Source organism: Poecilia reticulata, chromosome 13 (assembly GCF_904066995.2).
Source record: "Poecilia reticulata chromosome 13, P_reticulata-male-v2, whole genome shotgun sequence".
NCBI lineage: Eukaryota > Metazoa > Chordata > Actinopteri > Cyprinodontiformes > Poeciliidae > Poecilia > Poecilia reticulata.
Genome location: NC_088842.1, coordinates 8,681,764 through 8,704,610, shown reverse-complemented (window position 1 = coordinate 8,704,610; position 22,847 = coordinate 8,681,764). Strand labels below are relative to the sequence as shown.

Sequence of the window (22,847 nt, the reverse complement as noted above, 5' to 3'; positions counted from 1 at the left end):
AAGATGGTTCTAAATCGTGTCCTGCTTCAGTTTTTTAGGCACTGGGGGGGTCTTAAAGCCTCTGCTGGCTAAACAGCGCGGAGAACGGTGAGAGAAATACATGGAATGCAGATAATACATACAAAGGATTATGTACCTGCTTGCACATCAAATCTGTGTGGTTTTGCATTTAATACCCACGGCCGAGCATCTGCTTTGATGGAGCGCTGTGAAAGGCTGGAGATTAACGTGCGCCGCTACGCCGCCGAGGTTTCCTTCAACTTCAGGACTGTTGGATTATTCGGTGGGATGACTGCTAACACAAACTGGGTGGAAGGTTGCACAAGTGGGGAAACTTAGAACGATACAAAGTGGGTTTTTGTGCACAATGAACTTGTTTAAAAGATGACACTAAAAGTGTTTGCTGCTTTTGTCAAATACTGTAGCACGTACAACTGCCATAATAAACTAGGATGCAACAATTAGGCTTTTTCTGACCAATTTGATTCCTAATTTTCCTGAAAGTCTAAATTGTGGCTTAAATTTTTTATTTTAACCCTTCCGCAGTCTTAAGAGATGGGGTCAATTGAATCCCATCAAGTTTTTTACTTTGTGTGCGGTCCAGCAAAGTCACACTGATCCTCCATGTGTAAATACCAATTGCTTTGGTTGTATTTTCTGGGTAAATACAACCAAAGCAAAAGTGTAAGTCAAGCACAAGAAGGAAGAATGGTTTCTGGTCTTTAACCAAAGATAAATAGATTAGTAAGTTGCACTTGGTATCTTCTTTTAGAGGTTTTTGTGTCATTTCCTTCATCGGTTGTTGGTGCAGCACCAGAGGCATAGGCTTGGGCAGGTTTTTAAAAGGGTTTGGTTTGTTAGACACGGTGCAGTGTGAGAGCGAACTGCACCAGATAAAAATGTACCAAACATTGCCATTCTGATCCCAATTGTACACAGTCTACTGTGAAAACACCCCTGGAGATTATTAAGCTGCTTTGAATGAAAGAGTGAGGAAGGTCTTGTGTTAATTTTTGGACAGGAGAAGTTTTACCCAGAATGACCAAAAGGTAAAAATCGAAGAAATCTGTAAAGAAGAGAAATACGTTTCTCAGTGCTAATCTTGCTTGTAACCTTAGTCTGATTTTTCTGAAAGATAAATTTACAGACCAAATCACGTGGGAGTTGAGAGTTTTTTGCTACATCACACCCGACGATCGCCGATAAGAGTCATTCTAGCAGAATCTGGGAGATTCTGATCTCTGGCTGACTCACTGGTGCATCACTGCAAGAAACCCAATCATCCTTTTTAGTCTCTGCTGTCCTTTTATGTCTGCAAAATTAAATAACCAACCATTTCAGTCCATGTCACAGTCATTTTGAGAACACAAAACCTTTAAAAATTTTATTAGCTGTGCCTATTACATTTTCCTCTTCCACAGCAACATGAGGAGAAGCCATACATCAAGGTAAGTGCTTTTAACCATCAACCTTGTTGTTTCACTATTTCACCACCCCCTCCTATTCTGTGCAGTACACCCTGAATACAAGCAGAAATGGGCAAAAAAAAAGCCCTGCAGATCTGTCTGATTGTGAAATGTATGAGCAGCAGTGAAACATACCACTTCTCTAAAAAAAAAAAAAAAAAAGAAATTGCCCCTACCCTTAAAAAAACTGTCAATAGGCAGCCAACGTCTCTTCGACCAATGAAAGATGTTCAAGATATCAGAAATGTGGCCTCGAGTGCTAAGAAGTAAAAACCCCAGTAGAACTGTTCCGTTCAGGTTTTCCACCTCCAAGCAAGAAAGAGTTAAAAACCCGGTTCAGAAAAGTCCTCTGAAGCAGACAGTCAGACAAAAGCAGGGTAAGCCCAGAGAAAAGCTCCTAACAGAAAACAACAAGTTTCACACAGTACATTTAGTGTTCATAATATTATTCAGGCTTATTTTTTAACCTAAAACTAATTCAAGATGGCTTCATAATTAAAAAGAACTACAATACTTTGCAAAAGTACTAACACAATTAAACCTTTTTCATTGTGAAGTAGCAATCACAAGTAGTGCATGTTTAACCAAACTGCGATCCTAGCGCGACGCACAGGAAGAATGCAGCAGACATAACGGTCAGACAAGGGGAGAAGTAAAGGGCGTGTCCCGTCAGATCATCAGTTCCCAAAACGACACAGTCACACACAAAAAACAACCTTGAACAAAACTCACGCAGGGTCCACTGGACCCCCTTTTAGGACTGCAGGAGGTTTAAATACACAAACATTACAGATAAATAACCCTTAATGAAATCCAATGCAACCAATTACCTTCAGAAGTCAAGCAGCAAGTATAAAATTTCACTTTTCCGTAACTTAAAGTCGGTATTGAGGTCACTGTTCTGTGAAAGCTTCAGATGTTTGTTAGACAATATTACAGATCAATCAGCAAGACAGATCTGAAAGAAAGCTGAGGAGAAGTTTAAAGCGGGGCTAGATTATAAAGGAGCATAAAGCTTTCAACATCTCACAACCTAAACTTTGAAATTTCAAATATCATGGCATAGCTGCAAACCTACCCAGCAGAGTTTGTCCACCTAACTTCCACGCCAGATCAGGAGAGCATTAATCAGAAACGAAGCCAAGGGGTGATGGGGGAGTTGTAGAGATCTCAGTTATTATGGTAGAGTCTGTTGACAGGACAACTATTTATCCATGGACTACAAAAGCCTAGCCTTGATGAAAAGGTGAAAAGATTGGTGAATTGTTTGGAAATAAATAAATTAATTAATAGAATTCCCTTCTGCAGTTTGTCACAAGTCTCATAGTGGAAGGTGCTTTGGCTACATGACACCAAAACTAAACTTTTTAGCCTTCATGCATAAAACGGTGTATAGTGGAAAAATAACACCCTTAGATGTTATTTAAGATCCTAAGATCAACCAACATACCACGCTCATTGAGGTGGCAGCATCAGAAAAGTAGTCTAGTAAAAACCAGCCAAAGGTCATAGGTTATAGGCTTTATACAGAGAGTCTGGGCTCTTGGATATTAAGAAATGATTGCTTCCTAGAGGCGTGGACTGTGTTGAAGTTTAACATTTCACCCAATCGATCACGTTTATCTGTGACGTATGTTTGACGCTATGACCAAAATTGCTTGCCCTGTAAACAGCCATCCCCCTCTGTGAAGATGGCTGTTAATGTTAATTTAATATTTGGGGGCGTGGCCAACAGACTCGATGGTTTTGTTCACTTCCTGCCCTGCCACTGCTAAAACTGCAATTCATAAACAGAGCAGAAGATCAACATCATCGTTCACAACATCTCCTTCTAATCGCTGATTAATTCTACCAGACAAATCCAAGTCAAAGGGAGAAATCCCAGACTGTTCTGTAAGCGAGATTAGAATCAAGTGAAATAGTGTAGGAAGGCAATGGTCAGGTCATCAGGAAACAGAAAAAGACAGAGCTTGAGCTCTATTGATAAGAAAAATAGGCTAAAATCTCAGTCTCCAGATGTGCAAAAAACACTGTCAAAACAAGAGCACATTTTCCCAAAATGCTTAGCTATCCTTAGCTTAAAATTCCTAGGTGGAGTCAAACTGAACAGCTGCACATGCTGTTGTATAAGATAATCTTTTTTTAAAGCGTAGGAACCCAGAACTGACTTCTGTTTGCCATAGACAAGTCTGCTTTAAGAAATTGATGACCATTTGACCAGAGAATACAGAGCATAATGGTGAGGTGTTTACAGCCTGTTGTAAACCTCACAAACGGCATCAAACAAGCGAGGAGAGCTAACAGAGACGTTCATGTAAACAATGACACCAAAGTCAATAAGAGGTAAAAAGGTCACAGCAACAAGCTGTTTCTGGCATTAAATGAAAAAACATGATTTATTTCTGAAGAGAAAAGAATAAGCCAGCCAAAGATTCGGTTTCTTTCAAATATATTCAACAGGGGAGTTTAAAGAAAGACTTGCGTCAATAAAAATGCCGAGGTATTTACGAGAACCCACAAACTCAATAGGGGTGCCTTGTGTGAATTTTATGGAGGAGAACTGCTGGCATTTTCTTTTTATTTGAAAACAGCATTGTTTCATTGGCGTTTTCGAAAAGTCATTTAAAATGCAACAAATGCGACTGATTAATATAAAAGGGCAATACAGCAAATCGGCGAAGTAGGTTATTTGGGACTGCAATTTAATTAAGAGACAATTTCAGAAAGTACAAGTAAAGAAAAGGCCTCTTGTAAAGTTTAAAAGTTTCAAAAATTTTTAGTCGCATGAAAATAACGACAGGGCATGAACTTGCTCTGTAAAATGTAAAAATACGCTGCAAGTTGGCTGTTTTTCCCACCAGGTGGAGACAACAAGCAATACTATAGAGCTTCTTATAAGGAGAACTCCGTGTTTCCTGTCAGCCCTATGGTAAAGCCACAGTTCACACTCACACTCTGGTGACCTTTTGGAGCTCTTGGACTGTGTCGATACAGATGATAAACCTCCCACTCAGCAGGTGGCGCCAAATATTCAACATATGAACAGGAGAAGAAATTGATTTGGAGGAACAGTGCAAAGAGCTTTACTGTTGAACCTGTCTGACTGAACAAGTACACAAAATTCCATTGAATTCATAAAATCGTTCATTTATTAACTGATATTTTCGGTTTGATGCTAACAAATTGGCAGACAAACCTGCCCAAGCAGTGGTGAAAACAGTGTATTGCTGATTGGAACCTTAACGGTCCAACAAATTATAAAACAAGCAATTAACCTGGCTACACTAATGGTGTCAGGCATTTTAGTTTTGAGAAACTTCTTTATGCTAATTCTATATTAGGTCTGACAGGCAGTTATTGATGCAGAAACCAATACTCCTATAGACTAATGTATTTTGCCTCACATTTTATTCAGAATATAGAGTAAATACCATTGCAGCATTACCTTTTATGCATGTCAACTTTTTTAAATGTCATAATATGCCATGCAAACTCACAATCTACACTGATGAAGTTTAACTCATCTCAGCAGGCTGAAGGCTAAGAATGGCTAACATGACAAATAAACATGAGTTAATTTGTAATTATTACAGCTAATGATTACTTTACTAATTTGAAACCGTGTACCAACCATTTAACTTTTAGTCCAAGACTATAAAGAAAATATTAAATGTGCAAAAGAAAACATGGAAGTGTTACAACAAAAATAGATTACCATTTCATGACAGAGTAGCTATATGTTTCACAGTCTTTCCCAATACACATGCACTAAAAGAATAAATGGAAATTGAGGTTTCAGAATATGCACCTAATTTCTCCATATTTACTTCCACTTAAAACAAGTTTCTAGAAAGTTTCATCCATTATAAGATGAGAATGGCTTAAATTTGCTATTAATCACCAGGACTAAAATGTGATGCATCAACAATGAAATCCCGAGGCGTTTCTACAACACTAACTCCAGCGGGTTGCTAAAGTTTCCTCAGTTCCTCTAACCACACACCTCTGAAAACAGACATTTTTTTCTTTGCTTTTCTCTTTTTAGCCATAGTTAGCTTATGACGACTTTTTGGTTTGCTTGTTTTTCATCGCTTCCTATTTACCTTCTTTGACTGCGTTGCCCTCTTCGTGTTTGAATAGTGCTCTACGGATAAAGATTGATATTAAATTAATATTACTGAACTATTTTCTGAGTCAATTCAATGTTGGCTGGGAAAGTAATTTTGTACAGAGCCAGTATGACTCAGTTTATTCTGAATACCTAGACTTTTGCTATTATCAAAAAGGATTCGATTTTTGCTTCGAAAGAGTTTGTCAATCTAGTTATTGGGCAGCAAATTCCAAAACTCATTACTTGCTGATAAATGTATACATAAGTCAACTATCTGTCCTTCAGATTCCTTATATTTAGTCAACATTTTCTTTATAATTCCGCGTTAGACTTAAAGTACTGTCTCAGATGGTAAACAGATCTTTCTGAGAAACCATCAGTATCAGTTTCGGCCTCCAGAAACAGTTAGGAATTGGGTCACTACCTGTGGTTAACACAGAGACTCTTTTTATAAGTACATGAAAGACATGCTTTTTTTGTTTCCCCCTCTGTGTTCAAACCACTGTACTGCACCACACAGTCAAAGTTGGGATATTAGCTTGCATCAAATCTTCCATTTCTCTGTATGGGGCTGGTGTTTAATGCTTTAGGTTCAAAAGGAAATGAGAATATTAAACAGGGACATACTGTTTGGATTAAGACATGATACAAGAAATCATTTTCTTAGATCCCTGGGCCACAGACCTTTTGTGGGCACTCTTTTACTTTTTATAGTTCCGTTTTCATCAGATTGCCGAACAGATTTACAACTAAAAACTAGAGGTGTGCCGATCGATCGGCCGCCGATCATAATCGGCCGATTTCCGTGAAAAAGTGTATGATCGGTGATCGCCGATCACGGTCTCTTGTTGCCGATCACACAAACCGATCACCTGCATCTCATTTCGCAGCCTGCCTGTTCAGCTGGTCTCCTCTTTCCTTCACTCTGCGCAAATGCGTAGCAACAAATCCTAAGCGATGTCGTGTGGAACTATATCGCACTGAGTAAATCGGGAAGTTTGCGTGTTACGGTGGAAAATTGAAGCAGTGGGGTGAAGCAGGTCAAAATGCATCAGCACGACGAATCTAATATGGCAAAAAAACAATGTCATACTTGACGAAGTTTGGCTACATCGAGGCTCACTGCAGTAAAAAAGACATATGGAGGATCAGATAGCAGGTAAAGCAGCACACAGCTACAAACACTCACCCGGATTAGCATGACGGTCAGAAAGCTAAACAAATAACCCGCAAAATTATTTAAGTCTTAGAGCTGCGATGTAAGACGCTGGTTCTGTTCTCGCTGTTGAACCGCTGCTACGCGCTACAGGTAGTAATATTTCACAGACGGAGCGCCGCTTCTGCTCCACCTGGTAGTGACTCACACACCGAACCTCTGCTTAAAGCTGCAGCATCTAACTTAAAAAATACATTTTACATACGTATTAAAACTTTCGCTGTCCTAACATGAGACGGATAATCTCTGAAAAAATAATCGATCTCCTCCCTGTTCTGCATAATTAGTCCGCTCAGGCAGAAACAGCCACTCAGAACTAGCAGTAATCAGCCAGCCGCCATGCTATCAAGACGTTTTCATTCAGTAACTCAGGATTGTTTATTGTAATGGATCTTGTATTTGCCTTTGAATGTTAAGTTTTATACTTGAATTTTTTGGCAATGTTGAGAGGTTTTATTTTGACTATTATTATTATTATTTAGCCTCTTCAGAGCCTTCATATGTTTTCAGTCTGTTAAAGACAGTATTACCGATAGCAGTACAATTTACACAATGCCTGTTTTGTTCTGTTCTTGGTAAAAGTTATTAAAAACACTAAAATAAGGCGAATTTATGGTTCCTTTTTCCACATAATGTAACCAGTAGTGCTTATGATTAAAAAAATAATAATTATGTGATCGGTATCGGTGATCAGAATCAGCAGGAAAAAACCTGATCAGCACATCTCTACTAAAAACTAAAGAAGTATTGTGCATACTCAAATATGCACGAGGGAAAGCAGAGTCATTCCAAGTACCCTATAGGGAGGATAAAAGATTTAAAAAAATTATACATACATATATATATATACATATATATATAAACAAACTCTTACAAGCGAACATTGCTACCAGCAGATGTAATGGCCTGAGATATGAAAATGCATTAACTACAAGACATTTCAATAAGAAACGGATTCATTCAAGCATGATATGTGGAAAAAAAAGAATAAAGGATGCAGCCTTGAGCAGAGAACAAACTCATCTATTTATTTGAAACCCACAATATAATATTATCTGGGTAAACATGCTCATAAAAACATACCGTGGCTCTGATGCCGTCTCGGTTCGGAGTAGTCATTCGTGTTGGCTTTGTTTATGTGAGCGTGCTACAGCAAGTCCTCCACAATGAGACAGGTAATCCTAAGATTTCCTCTCCAAAGAAAATAGAAAAAAAAATGCAGAAAATCCCAGCTGCTGCACCCTGGGGGTCTGTTCTTCTGAACAGATTTTCGGTCTGTTTTCAGCGGATCACAACACGACGTCTCAGTTTTTCTGCATCTTTTACTTGATCCTATGGCGTCTTTCATATTCTGATTTTCTTTTCCTCCTCAAACCACAGATTTAGCAGACTTAAAAACAATCTTGTTAAATTGTATTAAATCACTAAACTGGAATCGTACAACACCTGTTTCTTGTTTTGTACCGAGAGGGAAAAAAGGCACCATAACCTGAATATAAATGGGGCCTGAGGGGGGTTATGCGTTGCTTTGAAATTCACTCCAGGTGCGCACAGGCTGCTGACCTCCTAATACGTCCCATTAGAAAAATTAAGTTTTGCATCCAATTACAAGACAAGCATCTCTTCACCTCCCCTCGTAGGGTCTGGCAGAGGAGGCAGCTGAATACTTAGCAGCGATGAAGAATACTTTATCAGAAAACATCTAACACGTCCACAAGGAGGGCGCGAGCCAAGATACATGGCCTGCGAATCTGAACCGGGGAGGAGACTCTGCCGCTGCCTGTAAGTGACGAGACAGTTTCAAGTCACAGTAAGCTGTTGTGAGGATTACATTTCCTCACACAAAATTGTGTTTTTTTTTTTTTTTTTTGGCAGTTTCTCATTAGAAAAGACATGCCCTTAAGCCAAAAAGGAAGTCTTAGCTGTTCACTGACTAGAATGCAAGAAAAAGAAAGATGCTTTTAAATGGGATGGGGAGAAGGGATTATAATTTATGAAGCTGGCTGTTTTAGTACTTTGTTAAAACTTTTTTTTTTACTTCCCCAAGCTACACATCTCATTTTTTTCCTTACTTTATGACCAATCACCCCAAGTGTTTATCCTTTGCTTGTATTTTTGGCATATTTATAAATGTTAGGTAATTGTTTTAAATGTGCAAACCCCCTGGATAAGCGTTACTAATGTTCAGTGGAACATGTCGCTTATTTTGAGACGTGGCCAAAAGGTGTTCCAACTTGAGGATGAAAGTAGATTTCTTATAATCTGCTTTGTTCTGGTAGTTTAGCAGAAATTGTTTGAGTGGAGCACCAATCAGCCAGCCAAGCTTTGAAGTCAAAATAGTTTCCCTCAGACCAATATACAAGTGTTATGGTAGTACATTAGTGCCAAAAAACACCCCATCATTCTCAATTGTTTTTATGTCAAGTGGTTTTCATGTTTTAAATTGTGATGGACCCATCAGTTAGTCAGTGATGAAAATCAGCCACTTTTCTCTCAATTAGCTTCAATTGCTAATTGGTCAAATAAGGACAAATTTGATTCTTTAAGGGCTACAGCCCTTAAATTATTATTTTAGTAATCGATTAATCAGGCAATTTAACCCTTTTTTTTTATACAATATTAAAAACACATTAAAAGATGCAAAGAAAACAATTCAAATCTTTTTTTAAATAAGATTTTTTTTTGCTAAAATGCAATAACATAAGAAGTCCTTTAATGAACACTTGATCATTTGTAGGAAAAGATGAATCTGCAGCTAAAAAAACAACACGAGAACAGCTCAGCTCTTTCTGCTTAATTTAACAGCAATACAGTGTAGAGATAAACATTTGATTATTTTTTGAATTAAGTGATTAATAATTGGACAGTAAAAAGTGCTTACGAGGATTTTATTTGAGTTTTTTACAGAACTTTAACCAGGTGGATCCCACTTGAATTCTGGGTAAAACATGTTTACAGTTTTTATTTTTTTCCACCTTTTTTCCACCAAAATATATGTACTTTTTGGACATTTTTGGCTAAACTGCTGCTCTAAATATTTGTTGTTTTAGAAAACTGCCTTTTTTTTTAAAAAGAGTCTCTATATTTTGGTTAACGATTAATCAGTTACTGAATTAGTTAACTTTAAATTCAATAATCACTGTTCAATTAATCATTGATCTTATTTGTGTTTAATCTGAATCAAAACTGAAAAACAATTTTTTTTTTTATAAACACATAAAACAGCAGCTTTTTTTGGAGTTCATTAAAAATTGTACAAAGGCTGGGAAGATGTGCTGAGATTAATAAATGGGAATAATCTAATAATTCCTACAACATTCATTAGACTATTACTATTAAAGATGCTGCAGGCCGTTTCATTCTGAATGCTTTTTATACACGTAAAGGTTAAATTAAAATAAAACTGAGTTTGTGCTATAGTCGATTCAAAGATAATTACAACAGGAAGGAAAGAGATTAAAGGAAAATGGAGATTATCTTTGGCTGGTAATACCTTGATCACTACTAGTTCATGTCTATTACCAGAAAATTTTTGTTAAATGTGTGATTCACCGTTGTTGGGAAGCTACACCATTTCAATCTCTTTTTCCCCAAGGCACACTATTGACTTCTTGAAAAGATTCAATAGAGCCAAAAGTGTATTGACAAGACTAAGTGAGATAGACTAACCATTTAGTCCTTCATTACATCTGCTGCTTAGATACTGCCAAAATAAGATGCTTTTAATTTCCAAGCAGAGATCTTCTCTACAAGCCCTTCCCCTGTGACAGAGAGCCTCCCTGAATGAGAACCCCTGTCTCCAAGAACTTCAACTGCACCACTATAATCAGCAATAGCTCCAGGCGCTGCCATAGCCTGTGAAGAAAGGGATGGTGGACATCAGCGGCGCAACAAAGAAGCCGCTTTTAAAACGGCAAGAATGCGAATACTTGGGGGTCAAATGCCGACACAAAACCGTTGTTTCCAAGTTCCCAGGGGTTGGGACGTGATGGAAGCGGCGTGATGTTTCATGAATCAAAAAAAAAAAAAATGGCTTGACAGCAACAGAGTGAATAGAGAGACTTCTTGCAAAAGAGAGTGATTCATGCATGAATCGCAAGACAAAACTCCTCGTCATTTTATTAGCTGCCTCGAGGCATGAAATGAATGTTTCACCTTTTTTTTTTGCACCAAAGCTGTATCAACTTTCTTGACTCTCTTTAACCTCTAAAAAAGTACAAAGTAAAAAAAAGGGTCTTATATAAACGAAATGAAAACTCCTCGCATGCCAGGAGACTCATTAATAGTTAGAAAGGATAACTAAGGCATAAATATTAAAGGTTCACTACTATGACCCACTTTTATATGGAGATGCAATGATCTGGATGCGCTGGACTGAAGAGATATCAAATACATTTGTATTTCAGTACATTTTTCTCTTTTTAAAAAAAAAAGAGAAAAAAGAAACATTTTAAGTCAATTCAGTGCTGATTTTCTATATCAACTTGATATTGGACAATGCTAAACGTCAGATATGTGCGTCGGTATCGGAAGTGAAAAAAGTGGATCGGTGCATCTTTACTTTTTATGCCAGGAGGAGAGCAGCAACGGGAACCACTTTATCTCTAATTTCATCCAGAAACCATGACCGCAGAAGTCCATTAAACGCTATTCATAAAAGCAAAAAGTGGCATTAGCAAATATCCTGTAGCTTCCCGTATACATGCGATTTGCCAATTTGTGGTATTCCTCATTTGTCCTCGTGATTCATTACCATCACATTTAATGGGGGGTGGGCGGGGGGTTAGGGAGTCAGTCGAAGAATTCATTAAAATGGAGCAACGACTAATGGAAAATTTGAACAAAGATCTAGGCCCTGTTAGGGATGGGTGTGGCACCAGGCTTTTCATACGGAGCAGAGAGACTCCCTCCTCCCGCTTCTCCAGGTTGCACATGTGAGTTGCCGGGACCGGCGGCAGCTACTCCGCGCCGCCTCCCTCCTCCTCCCCCTCCGAGGGGGTATGTGCTGTTCCATATTAATGACAAAGAGAGAAGCGGGAGCAAGAAGTCACTATCATATACTCATTTGTTTAAAAAGAGCCACCCTTACAATACAGTCGGCAGGAGTCCGCAGGAATCCACTGAAAGCCGGAGGGGGATGCGTCAATGACAAAAGACAGAAACAACCTCACTTCTTTTCTTTTTTTTTTGTTACCCCCTCCACGAAACAAGGGTTAGAGTTTCAGAGCACCGTTCGTCTTTTACCAAAATCCAAGACTGGCTTCGTGCATTTCAATGGTGGCGCGTTCCCACACAGAGAAAGAGGCACAACTGTGCAGAGCAGTCACCTTTCTGCTGTTAAGTCTTTAAAGCAGAGACAATAGATTTTTTTTTTTACTCCTTCCTCTTGGATAACAAATAAACCATTTGCAAGGCAAACCTGTGAGTGGTGAGAAAAGTCAGGAAATGTTGAGGGGGGGGAATTATTTTTTGTTTATCTCTATTTTTACTTTACTCGATTTGTGAAGACTAAATAATGAGCTAAACTCCCAACAAACTTTTTTTTTTTTGGACCTGACCGGCTAATTACATCAGAAACGAGCAGCTGAAAAGGCAGTTTTGGCAGAGATGATTAAAATTGAATATATCTCTCACGCTCTGCCTTCAAAGTGGGGCAAGCCAATCACCAAAGCGTAATTAAGATTCACTCGCCGCTGTTTTCACTGATAATCCTGTGTGTAAAACTGTTGCGGGCGAACAAAGGACCCTTCCTTTATTGAGTCGTCGCCTGAGAGTGATTACTTTTGCCACACAAGTCTTTTGTTTTTCTCAAGGCAAGGACAGTCATAAGTCTCCCAGCTCTGTGAACCTAGCAGAAAGGGAATTGCTCTGTGTGACATGTTAAGAAAATTCAGCATGTTCACATGTTGGCTCGTATTTTCACAGTGGCGTCTCATCTGAAAGGTGATGAGATTTTCAAGCTAGGAGTGTAACTGTTTTCTGGTACGAGATCTGGCAACAAAAAAACGCCACAATACTTTTAATCAGAGTGAAATCTGCCTTGTGATTCGCTTTAAATAATTACTTTGATCCATGTCTGATATGGGAATCTAATGCTTTAAGACTCCATCCTACGAATTGGATTATCTTATTGGCATGCAAACTGTGAACTCATTACACTTGGAATTTATTAACAATCGCAACATTTTCAAATAATATGTTGAGGTTTTGATATTGCAAACACTGATACAATGATGCTTTACACTTTGTTACACCTTGATAGTCGAGATTCTTGATAGTCCGGTAGCATCAGTTTGATTGGGGACCAAAACATTTGTTACATTATCCTCTGGTGCGGTTTGCTTTCACATTGCACTGTGTCTAACAAAAAAATTTTTAAAAACCTGTTCACTCACTTGCCTGTGGTGCACCAAGAATCACAGAAGGAAATGACATAAAAAACTCACTGAAGAAGACAGAGCGCAACTTTCTTCCTTATGAAATGTAAAGCAGATTTAAGCGGTTGCAGGATTTCTTTTTTGTCTTTAGCAAAAGGACCAAGAGACATTTCTTCCGCTAGCGTCAGACTCACCCAATTGTTGGATTCACCCAGAAAGCCCAGTTTTATTGTTCGCTTTCTACTTTTAGAGTGGTCGCCGGTCTATTCGACGTTCACATACGCATTTGAACCGCAGCAGAGTTCACTTAAACTAAACCAAGAGTTAGGTTTTTAGGTGGACCAGAGTTTATTTTTGCTCCTCCTCAGAGTTCAATTGATTCACATTTCCCCAAACAAACCAAACTTTCTAGACAAATGTGAACTGGAGTTCGATTAAAGCGGACTAAACAGGGTTGGTGTGAACACACCTTGACTTGGAAGCAAGAGGAAGAAGTGGAGCATCTGAATTGTCCAGGGGCTTGGATCAAAGTCTGAATGCCAGTAGGATAATTTGGTGCCAACTACTAGAGACAATGCTAGTCAATAACAGTGTATTTGTATCTATATTAGGTGGTCTAACTAAAGGAACATACAGAAGTTATACAGCTGCAGGTGTGTATGCTGAGCTGTTGATTAATTTTGGGCTTTGGGTTCAGTTTCCCAGTTGTAATTCTGACTTAAAGGATGTTTGCATTTCTGGATGAAAAGAGGACACACCACAGTTCTCCTCCCCAGATGGATTGAGAGAGTCGGCTAACAGAAGTAGCAACTGGGCCAACAACACACATCTAAATATTATTTTTAAACCATTTCATCTTGGCTGCATAGTAGAAAAAATAAATATTTAATGTATGATGTTCACAATGCAAACAACTTATGAACAATGAGAGAAAATCATGGTTGACTTACTGCAAGTGCTTTGTAGTTTCTCACTGTTGCTAAGCTAAAATGCTTGTCAAGTTTTTTCTACATATAAAATACTTCAACTAATCAAACCTGAATTCTATAACTACACTGGACAGATTGTGAAAAAATTATATAAAAAGGAGAAATTTCAATCATTTTTAGGCATCAACACAAGACAAAAATAGGCAGACGTATCAAACTAAACTGAGTGATGGGTTTTTCCAACATTTATTATTGATTAATTAAAACAAAAAAGGAATTTTGAAATTCCCAAAAACATTGCCAAACTTTGGGTTTCATCCTCATGAATCCAGTATTGTGCTCCTAATCTCAATCTCAAGAGCTGAATGCTTTGCTACACTACTAGTCAAAATGATCTAAAAAAAAAAAAAAGAAAGAAAAAAGACACAATCTATTTAAGAGTCCCGAACAAATGAGACTTGGAGTTATCTTTCCGCTCAAGGTGAGTGATGAGAACAAGCTGTTCTTCCAACAACTGTACTCACAAGCATTGGATCATAAAGAGATACCCTCCCCCCTTCCTCAGGCACAAAAAAAAAAAAACCAACACTCTTCCACCTGTTCGGTGTCCTGCTGTGGGGTAGATACAAGCCTGAGCACACCCACTCACTGCTCACTGTGTAAGGGGGTACAGACAAAGAACCAAAAAAAGAAAAGAAAATCAATGTGCCGAGTACATTCTAAACATGAAAAATTACAGTTTAAAAAAAAACTGTCCTCATCTGCACTATATATATTATTAGTCTACCTCTAATTTGAGGTGTGCAGTATTAATGAGCAGACCCAAAGCAGAGCACCATATGGTAAGGATGCACACGATATAAGCATCGATTCTCCAGGGAGGAGAAGACGCACCGGCCTGATTTCTTAGAAACGCCGGTATCTGAAGCGTCTTTTCCGTCTCGGAGAAGTAGAGCAGGGTAACGAGCCGCTCTAATGTGTGCTTACCCACTTTTAGATGTGTAATAAAACCGGCTCTTTTGGGAGTTTTAATCAAAAATGACGCAACATCTGTGTCTCTCCTTTCGTCGGTACTCTGAGTTGTTTTTTGCGTTACTTTTAGTTTGTCGTAATCTTAATAGTGAAGCTAGCGGATCGGGGGGAAAATAATTTAGGCTTGGCTGTTATGGTCTGGTCATGGAGCGCTGCTACCAGGGGCGATGCTAGGAATCCTGGACCCCTGGTGAGAAATGACATAGGGCTCCCAGCCTCAAATGCTGCTTTAATTTACAGTATGACCTCACCAGCCTGAATAGGCCTCAGGTTTTCTTTTGTTTTCCTTTTTTTAAAAGGAGCCTCGCTGTTTTTTTTTTTCCCCTCTTCTCTCCACCAGCAACAGCTCTGCCTTCTGCTCAGACTTTCCGCTCATTTCTTATTCTGATCAAGGCCAGTGGAGCGCAAGGTGCACACAAATAAGCACACACAAACCTTATTCTCAGCAGCGAACATCTGTCTCCTTCTTATATCTCACTTTCTTTGTGCTTCTTGTATAAGAAATAGCGTCTGCCTCCCTTTATCCGTGGTCTTTTTCATCCAAAACACAAGTGTGCTAACTGTGTGAAATGAGAAAAAAAAAAGGGGGGTCCACTTCACATTCTCACTCGCAACTAAGCACTAAGAGGTCTTTAGAGCCTTTTGAGAGACATCATGAGCAGCTAAATTTGGGTTAAGTAGCCAGCAGGACAATAACGTGCATAGATATCACTTTTGGGAGCATTTCAAGCATTCTTATTATAAGAAGTGAGGGGAACTGTGGATTAATAGGGCTGATGTTCCCTTTGTTCCTTTAAGATGCTGTTAGTCAGACTACATGGATTTTGCAGCCCATTTATTCCCTTTAAAGGGACATTTTAGAATGTCTGAAGCAAGGTTATGCAAACTTAATACTGCAGCTCCTTTGGCTTATTTATTTAGAATGAATCCAGATTAGTTGAGACTCACAGCTACACCAAAAGGAGCTAAAAGAATGACTTAAAATGGCTTCAGTCTCGAATGCAATGGTTGTTTCTTTTTTTATATACACAAATGATATTGAACAAGCCTTGAAACTGCTTTCATTTTTGCATTAGGTAGTTATTTGCATAATTTGTCCTGGAGGTTGGAGCTAATGGCTAGTCCAGGAGGGACCAACGAAAGGAGAACATTTGCTGTCTTAAAATGACTCTAATCTAAAAAATCCCATAGCTTTTGTAGTCTCTCAATTTAAAGAAATGTTAGACCACAGTCAAATTTGTACTGAACAGGATTTTGCACGGAAGCCGATGATTATTTAGGTAAGTTGGTCCCAGGAGCTGAAGCTAGCAGCTAGCTTGAGAGTGACATGACTATAATGGACTTCTACCATCTTAAAACAATTCTGATAAAAATAATCCTATTATTTCAAACAGTTGTTATTCTTTTGACCTTTAAACCACTGCCTTGTTTGCATCTGGTGTAATCCTACGATTACTTAGCATATAGCTTGTGCCAGATTCTGAAGTTAACAGATAATAAAAACAAAAGACCAATACAGACTTCCCTTTAAGATAAATCCCAAAACGTTCACACTGTTCAACTACAGTACAAATATTTAGGTCATTAATGTGACTTCACATCTGCAGTCATGTGCAGTTATTTGCACATGAAGTCTGAATATTTAGAGTAGCTGAACAGAACCTGAAGCTAACGGCTAGTCCAAGACGTCCCAAAACTAAAGCAGATTTCTACCATCTTAAAATTACTGTAGTCTACTAAAAAAACAAAAACTTCATAATGGTTTAGTCACAAGTCATGTTATAAGTTGCTATAACCTTTATATGTGTTGTTATTCATAGAGAACCCAATGAATTTTTACACAGAGGTGGAGGTAGGAGGTGGTGCACCATCGATAATCTTCCTGTGTGAAACAATTTCTACCTGTCACAGAAATATTCTTCCTGTAGAACAGTATGAACCTTTAGAGGTTCAAGTTGTATGAAACAGAAGTCTGTAGGAACAAATTGCTACATTTTGGCATTTTTGTTTTTCTTTGTTTTTTATCGGAATTGCAGTCTGCCTGTAATTTTCCAAATGCTTAATTATTCCCGTTCAACTCGCACTTATCTCTTCGCAGTGGGGAATGGTTGCTAACAGCGCGCGCAACTTCTGGTAAAACTCAACCCTGTTCGGACAAGGAGCAGATTTTTATCGGACTAAGTGAATGCTGTTTTATTGATTTTTACACTGCCTTACTTATTGCAAAGTTAGGTACACCTCATGAGATGCTACACAGTGGTTTCACATATACAAGACAAGAAGGGAAGCATTTAGGTGTTTTTAAATATCAACATCATGTTATACCTCAACCATTAGGAAGCTCTCTGTATGCTCTGTATGCGCTCAGAATATGTTTCACGCAGGACGATCACTGGTGGAACACTGCCCCCTCCAACCTCAATTTCCTGTGGAAATAATTATCAGCTCTTCTTCTGCAAATGACCACCTAATTGTAAACACAGCAGAGGTTCAAACGTCCGTATAACAAGTGTTCACAGAGACCCCAATGACATTTATTAAGGCGGGAATTGTTGGAAGACTGTGGATGTCCACACTGACATTAGCTTCTGTTGAACTACCATCCAGCTTTAGCCTCCAGATCCAACTAATCTGGAGTGAAACTAATTAAAGTCACCAGGAGAGCTATCAACCCAATATGTTAACTGAGCCTCAAGTCAAAGCTTGCCACCAAAATAAAAGTGCAGCTATTCATTTTTGTGTTTCTGTTTTTTTGTCTTAATCAGGTCGATTTTAATTTCTAGTCGCATCACGCCACTTGGGCAGCTTTCCACTTTCATATTCCAGTCCACAGAAAAGTGTTTTAGGAGGTGAAGAGTTAAACAGCATATCGAAATGGGAAGTAAAGCTCCGGGATTTCTGTTCAGTCATGATTCGGATGGCTCCCCATACCTCTCATGACTGCGTCTGAATTTTGCATGAAGGGGGCACAATACTTGCGAGTTGCACAAAGGAATCGCTTTTCAAAAGGAAGAAACCCGACTGCAAGCGGTCTTCAAAAGAGACGGGGCACAAATGAACAGTTGTGGGAAATTAAGCGCAGAACCCAAACATGCAATTAAAGCCCTTCAATCCCTTTTTCCTGAGATTCAAACATCAGGCAAGCCTTGACATAACCTAGTTAGGAGATGAAAGAGTGGCGAGTGAATGACTCTCAGGTGGAATTGGGTGACCCCCTCCCAGCGCGAGATTAGCCCATTAGCAAGAGAAGAGCCCCCACTTGCCCGACAAGTAAGACCAGCTGTGACACCGAGGCACTGTCTGTCTGTCTGTTTGGGACTGGCAGTGCAAGAGGGAGTGGTGGTTAGGGTGGGTGGGGGAGCGACGGTGGGGGAAGGGTGGAGCTGAGGCAGTGAACAAAAAAACAGATGCATCTTTCTGGAGTATTTGTCCCAGGACTGACTCCTGCTGTATCTGGTTGCAAGCAGTTGCTCGGAGTTTGAAGCTCAAGCACTCACAGCTGTTATAAATGTGATCTCTTCAAATCAAATAAACCCCAACAGTTCATGAAACAAGCTCTGCAGCAGCCTTATTACTGCCATTCCCAAATGTTTAGCGAGAGCTTTTCAGTAGTTTTCTCACACCGTGTTAATCACTGTGACTGCTTTTCTCGCGATCTTGCGAGCAAAGACAAAATGTTTCAACTATTTAATTGCTCGCATCATGACCAAACTCTGGAGGACATCTGAAAGCCCACGCCGCACCGCAGCAACACAATGACGTAAAGCCATTAAGAGACCTCTTTCTTTTTCCTTTCTTTTTTTTAAAAATTTCCATTCAAATGAAGCACCTGGATTGGGCTGAAAGGTGCTTCGCGGTGTTCTTTTACAACAACAGGCACCACTGCTGAGCAGGGAGGCGAAGGGGAGCAGAGTGGGATCAACCTCCCCGCCCCTCTCTTATCCCAGGAAATGCTCTGAGCTTATGGCTTTCTGCTTGCAGCCAGGCTGTGATGAGAACACATGGTGCTGCTACCTGTTGACCCAACAAGAGCAGACAAAATGGAAAACTACAAAGAGCCGCAGACATGTCCACAAATGCAAAACATGTGCAAAACACAGAGGCGCACATCCTTTGTCCACATTTAAATGTATTCCCTCCTCATAAAAGAAGACAATCACTTTCACTACATACTTTCTGGCTTAAAAACAAAAGATTCCACTTGATTTGCTAAAACTAAAGGATCCATTCACTCACACAAGCCTACACTCCTGCCAACATCCCTATGTGTAATTACTAGACAGAGCATGTAAGGAATGCTTCCCTCGCATGGACAGCCCATAATTATCATAAATCATACAGGAGCCCGGCATCATTCGGTCTCAACAGCCTGCTTGTTAACAAGGACAGAAAACACACACGGAAAAATGACTCATGTTAATGAGATCATCATAATCATTGAGCACATATCAGGAGTGAGTGATGACCACCTCACAGATCCACAATGGGCACATAATGACTTTATAGACAGTAATAACTCACCTATCGACATAAGCCGGAAATCTTTTTTGAAATACGATAGAGTTGATATTGATTTTTTTAAAAAGGCAAGTGAGGGAATTATAGTCAAATGTAGATGTTTGAAGGACCTATCCTAAAGCAAACAGTCTATCAGCGAGAGCTCAAACTTAAGAATGTGATTTAAAACCTCGTCGTTTCTGTTTATTTCTTGTTGTTGAAGTTGTGACTGCACCTGCGAGGAAGACAAAAGCACTTTTCACGCATTTACCTGAGTCCGCCTCTCCTACCACCATGCAGTTACCCCAGACTAAAAAAGAAATTAGCTTACCTTGGCACAGGAGCGCGAAGAGGAGGGACAACAAGTGCATCATCCTGGCGATTCTCACAGATCCTTAGTCAGCTTTTGTTTCTGATTCGAAGGTTTGTTAAAACCCACTTCACAATTTTATTTCTTTTTTTTTTTCTTTTACTGTTGTTATTTAAGCAGGCGGATTAAATCAAAGAGTCCTCGCGCGCCGGGCTCGCTTCGCTCCCTCGCGCTGGTTAGTGTTGGCTCCTCTCCCAACGTGGCATGTGCTCGCCAACTCGCGCTCACATCAGCTCTGCTCAAACAGGTAATTGCAAGGGGCTCGCAGACGAACGCGAGGGCGGAGGATCCTGTGCGCGGCTCCGCCTCCGATACTCACCCCCTGCCCGCCTCCCCGCTCTCTCCCTCCCTGCTCCTCCCCCCCACCCCCCTCCAGCAGCACTCCCCTCCTTCCTCCCACACACGTATATAAGTGCACCCCCCATCACACCGGCCTCCTTAAGCCCCCCCCCCCACCCCACCACCGCCTCTCTGTACTCTCTCATCTCCAACTCCTCGTTTCTCTCCCTTACCCTCCTCTCATTCATTCACTCTCATCCTCAGTCTGCACACACATTTAGAACTCAAAGGGGCACTTGGAGGAAAGCAGCACTTCTTAAAAAAAAATACATAAATAAAAATAAACACAACTCCCACCTGCTTTTAAAAGTTAATCACAGGGAGGGTAAAGCTAACAGCTAACAGAAGTAAAAATATTATAATAATTGAGGTGATGAAAAAGTTTGCTTAGGAAATTTTTTTTTGGGATAGATTATTAAATTATTTTAAGAAGTATGATTTATTCAGTAACTTACAAACATAATGTAAACACAGCAACAGTAAAAAGAAAGGCAACAATAACAAAACTGCTACTAATAATAACCATAATGGTAATAATTGTGACTTTGCTATAGCATGTTTTAAAATGTTCCATAGTTCTACATTACTGTGATTATGTTTTTCTATTAACATTTACAATTAGTCAAAACAAGTAATGTTTATCATTTGTGAATTTTCTTTTAAACATACATACTGGTATAGCAATAAATGTAATGATAATACAGAAAGGTTGCTAGTCTGTAAGGGGCAACACAAGCAACCATGCACACACGCACGCGCACGCCCACTCCGTTACCTAAAGGCATCGTTATTATACTGGTCTTCAGCTGCACAGCCCCATAAAACAAACTGCGATGCACCATCTACAGTGGGGCCCTGCTACTCACAAGAGATTAAGGACCACAACAGTCTGTGACTAGCTAAATTTCACAAACACTTTGGATCCTCTCTAAAATCACACATTTGCATTTCCAGACACAGAAATGTTAAAATTATGTATTATTAGCAGCTCTTTGAACTAAACAAGAATATACATGTTTAAAAAATGGTTGAAATTTATATTAAAAAGTGTTTAATGACCGGTGGATGAGCTAAAAGTGGTTTTCACCAGATAATAAAGATCATAATATGTCAACATAGTTTCTTTATTTGAACATAAATTGCCACAGGATTACTTTACAGCAACATCTGAACTGTTAAGTACATATTCAATACTTTCTAGTAACAATACTTCTAGCCAAGGCAAATTACAGGAACGTATAAAGAACTCATCTCTTGAGCAAAGTGCTTCACTGCTCACTCACAACTATACTGAACTTCAGTCAGTCATGCTGCCATTAGAGTAACATAGAAAATAAAGATAGCATCTATAGTAGAGTGCTTCATTTATACTAATAAAATAATTAACATTTATCGCTCAGTTATCCAGCAAGACTCATTGAACTTCGTCCATGGGTCTTCAACTCCTTTCTGCGTTGTTCTGCAACTTTTACATGTCTCTCTGCTTCAACATGCCTGAATCAAATCTTGACATCATTAGCAGGAGTCTGCAGAAACTTGACTGCATACTGGGGAAGTAATTCAAATGTTTCATTCATTTGTGTTGGACCAGAGACACATCTGGTCGTCCACTTCAGGCAGAGACTCCCACAGTATGAAGCAGGTTTACACACACATACACTAGCAATATTTAATGTACTGAGGAAGGAATTTCAAACGAACAAAACAAAGGTCAACGGCCGAGGGTGCATTCACATGAGCCTCGTTTAGCCAGCTTTAATTAAACTTTAGTCCGTTTGTCTCCAAAGTCCAACTTGTTTGGGGAGGTTTGAGTGCGCAATCAAACTCTGATGCGGTCAAAAAACACGAACTCTGGTCCGCCTAAAAACAGAGGCCTCGGTTCGACTAAAGTGAACTCTGGTGAGGTTTGAAAGCATATGTGGATGGCAGCGGACTGGAGACAACTCCAAAAGCAGGAAGCTTACAACAGTGTAGAGCATTCTGGGTAAATTGAACCATAACAGAAGGAGGAGTCTAATGCTAGTGGAGGAAATGGTTTGTGGTCTTTTACCACAGACAAAAGAGAAATCCTACAACCATTGAAATCTGATGCCATTCCATTTGGAATGACATTTTGTGAGGAAGGAAGTTGTGCACGTCTTCTGAAGTTTTCCTGTTGCTTCCCTCAGTGGTTCTTGGTGCAGTGCCGCCACAGGCGAGGAGGTGAACAGGTTCCTCAATTAGTTTGGATCGTTTTGACACTGGGAAAGAACTGCACCAGCTGAAAATGGTATTAAAAAAAAAAAAAAACTTGCAATTTTGGTTCCCAATTGAACTGAATCTACTAGACAATCAGGTGTGAAAACACCCTGAATCGATAAACTTCACCAAGAAAATGTTTGTCTTTTTGGACTAGTTTGAGTTGTCAGAAAAATGTCAACAGTTTCTGAAAGCCAATGATTTGTGCTTTATAACCAACATAGACTTATTACGCTAATCTTTCTTCAGCTATTGCAGAAAGCCCGTGAAAC

The 22,847-nt window shown here is 39.4% G+C and overlaps 1 protein-coding gene across 3 annotated transcripts in view; it reads right to left on the bottom strand.

Annotated features, from left to right (window-relative positions):
• LOC103474221 (CD166 antigen homolog A) overlaps positions 1-20,265 on the bottom strand; it is a 69,764-nt gene extending 49,499 nt beyond the window's left edge. For 2 of the 3 annotated variants that reach the window (XM_008425043.3, XM_008425042.3), the window contains exon 1: positions 19,960-20,265. In XM_008425043.3, coding sequence (XP_008423265.1) covers positions 19,960-20,002 — 43 coding nt within the window. In that variant the 5' untranslated portion in view covers positions 20,003-20,265. The remainder of the gene's footprint in view (positions 1-19,959) is intronic. The other variant, XM_008425044.3, reaches the window with a different exon arrangement.
• Positions 20,266-22,847: the final 2,582 nt, after the last annotated feature.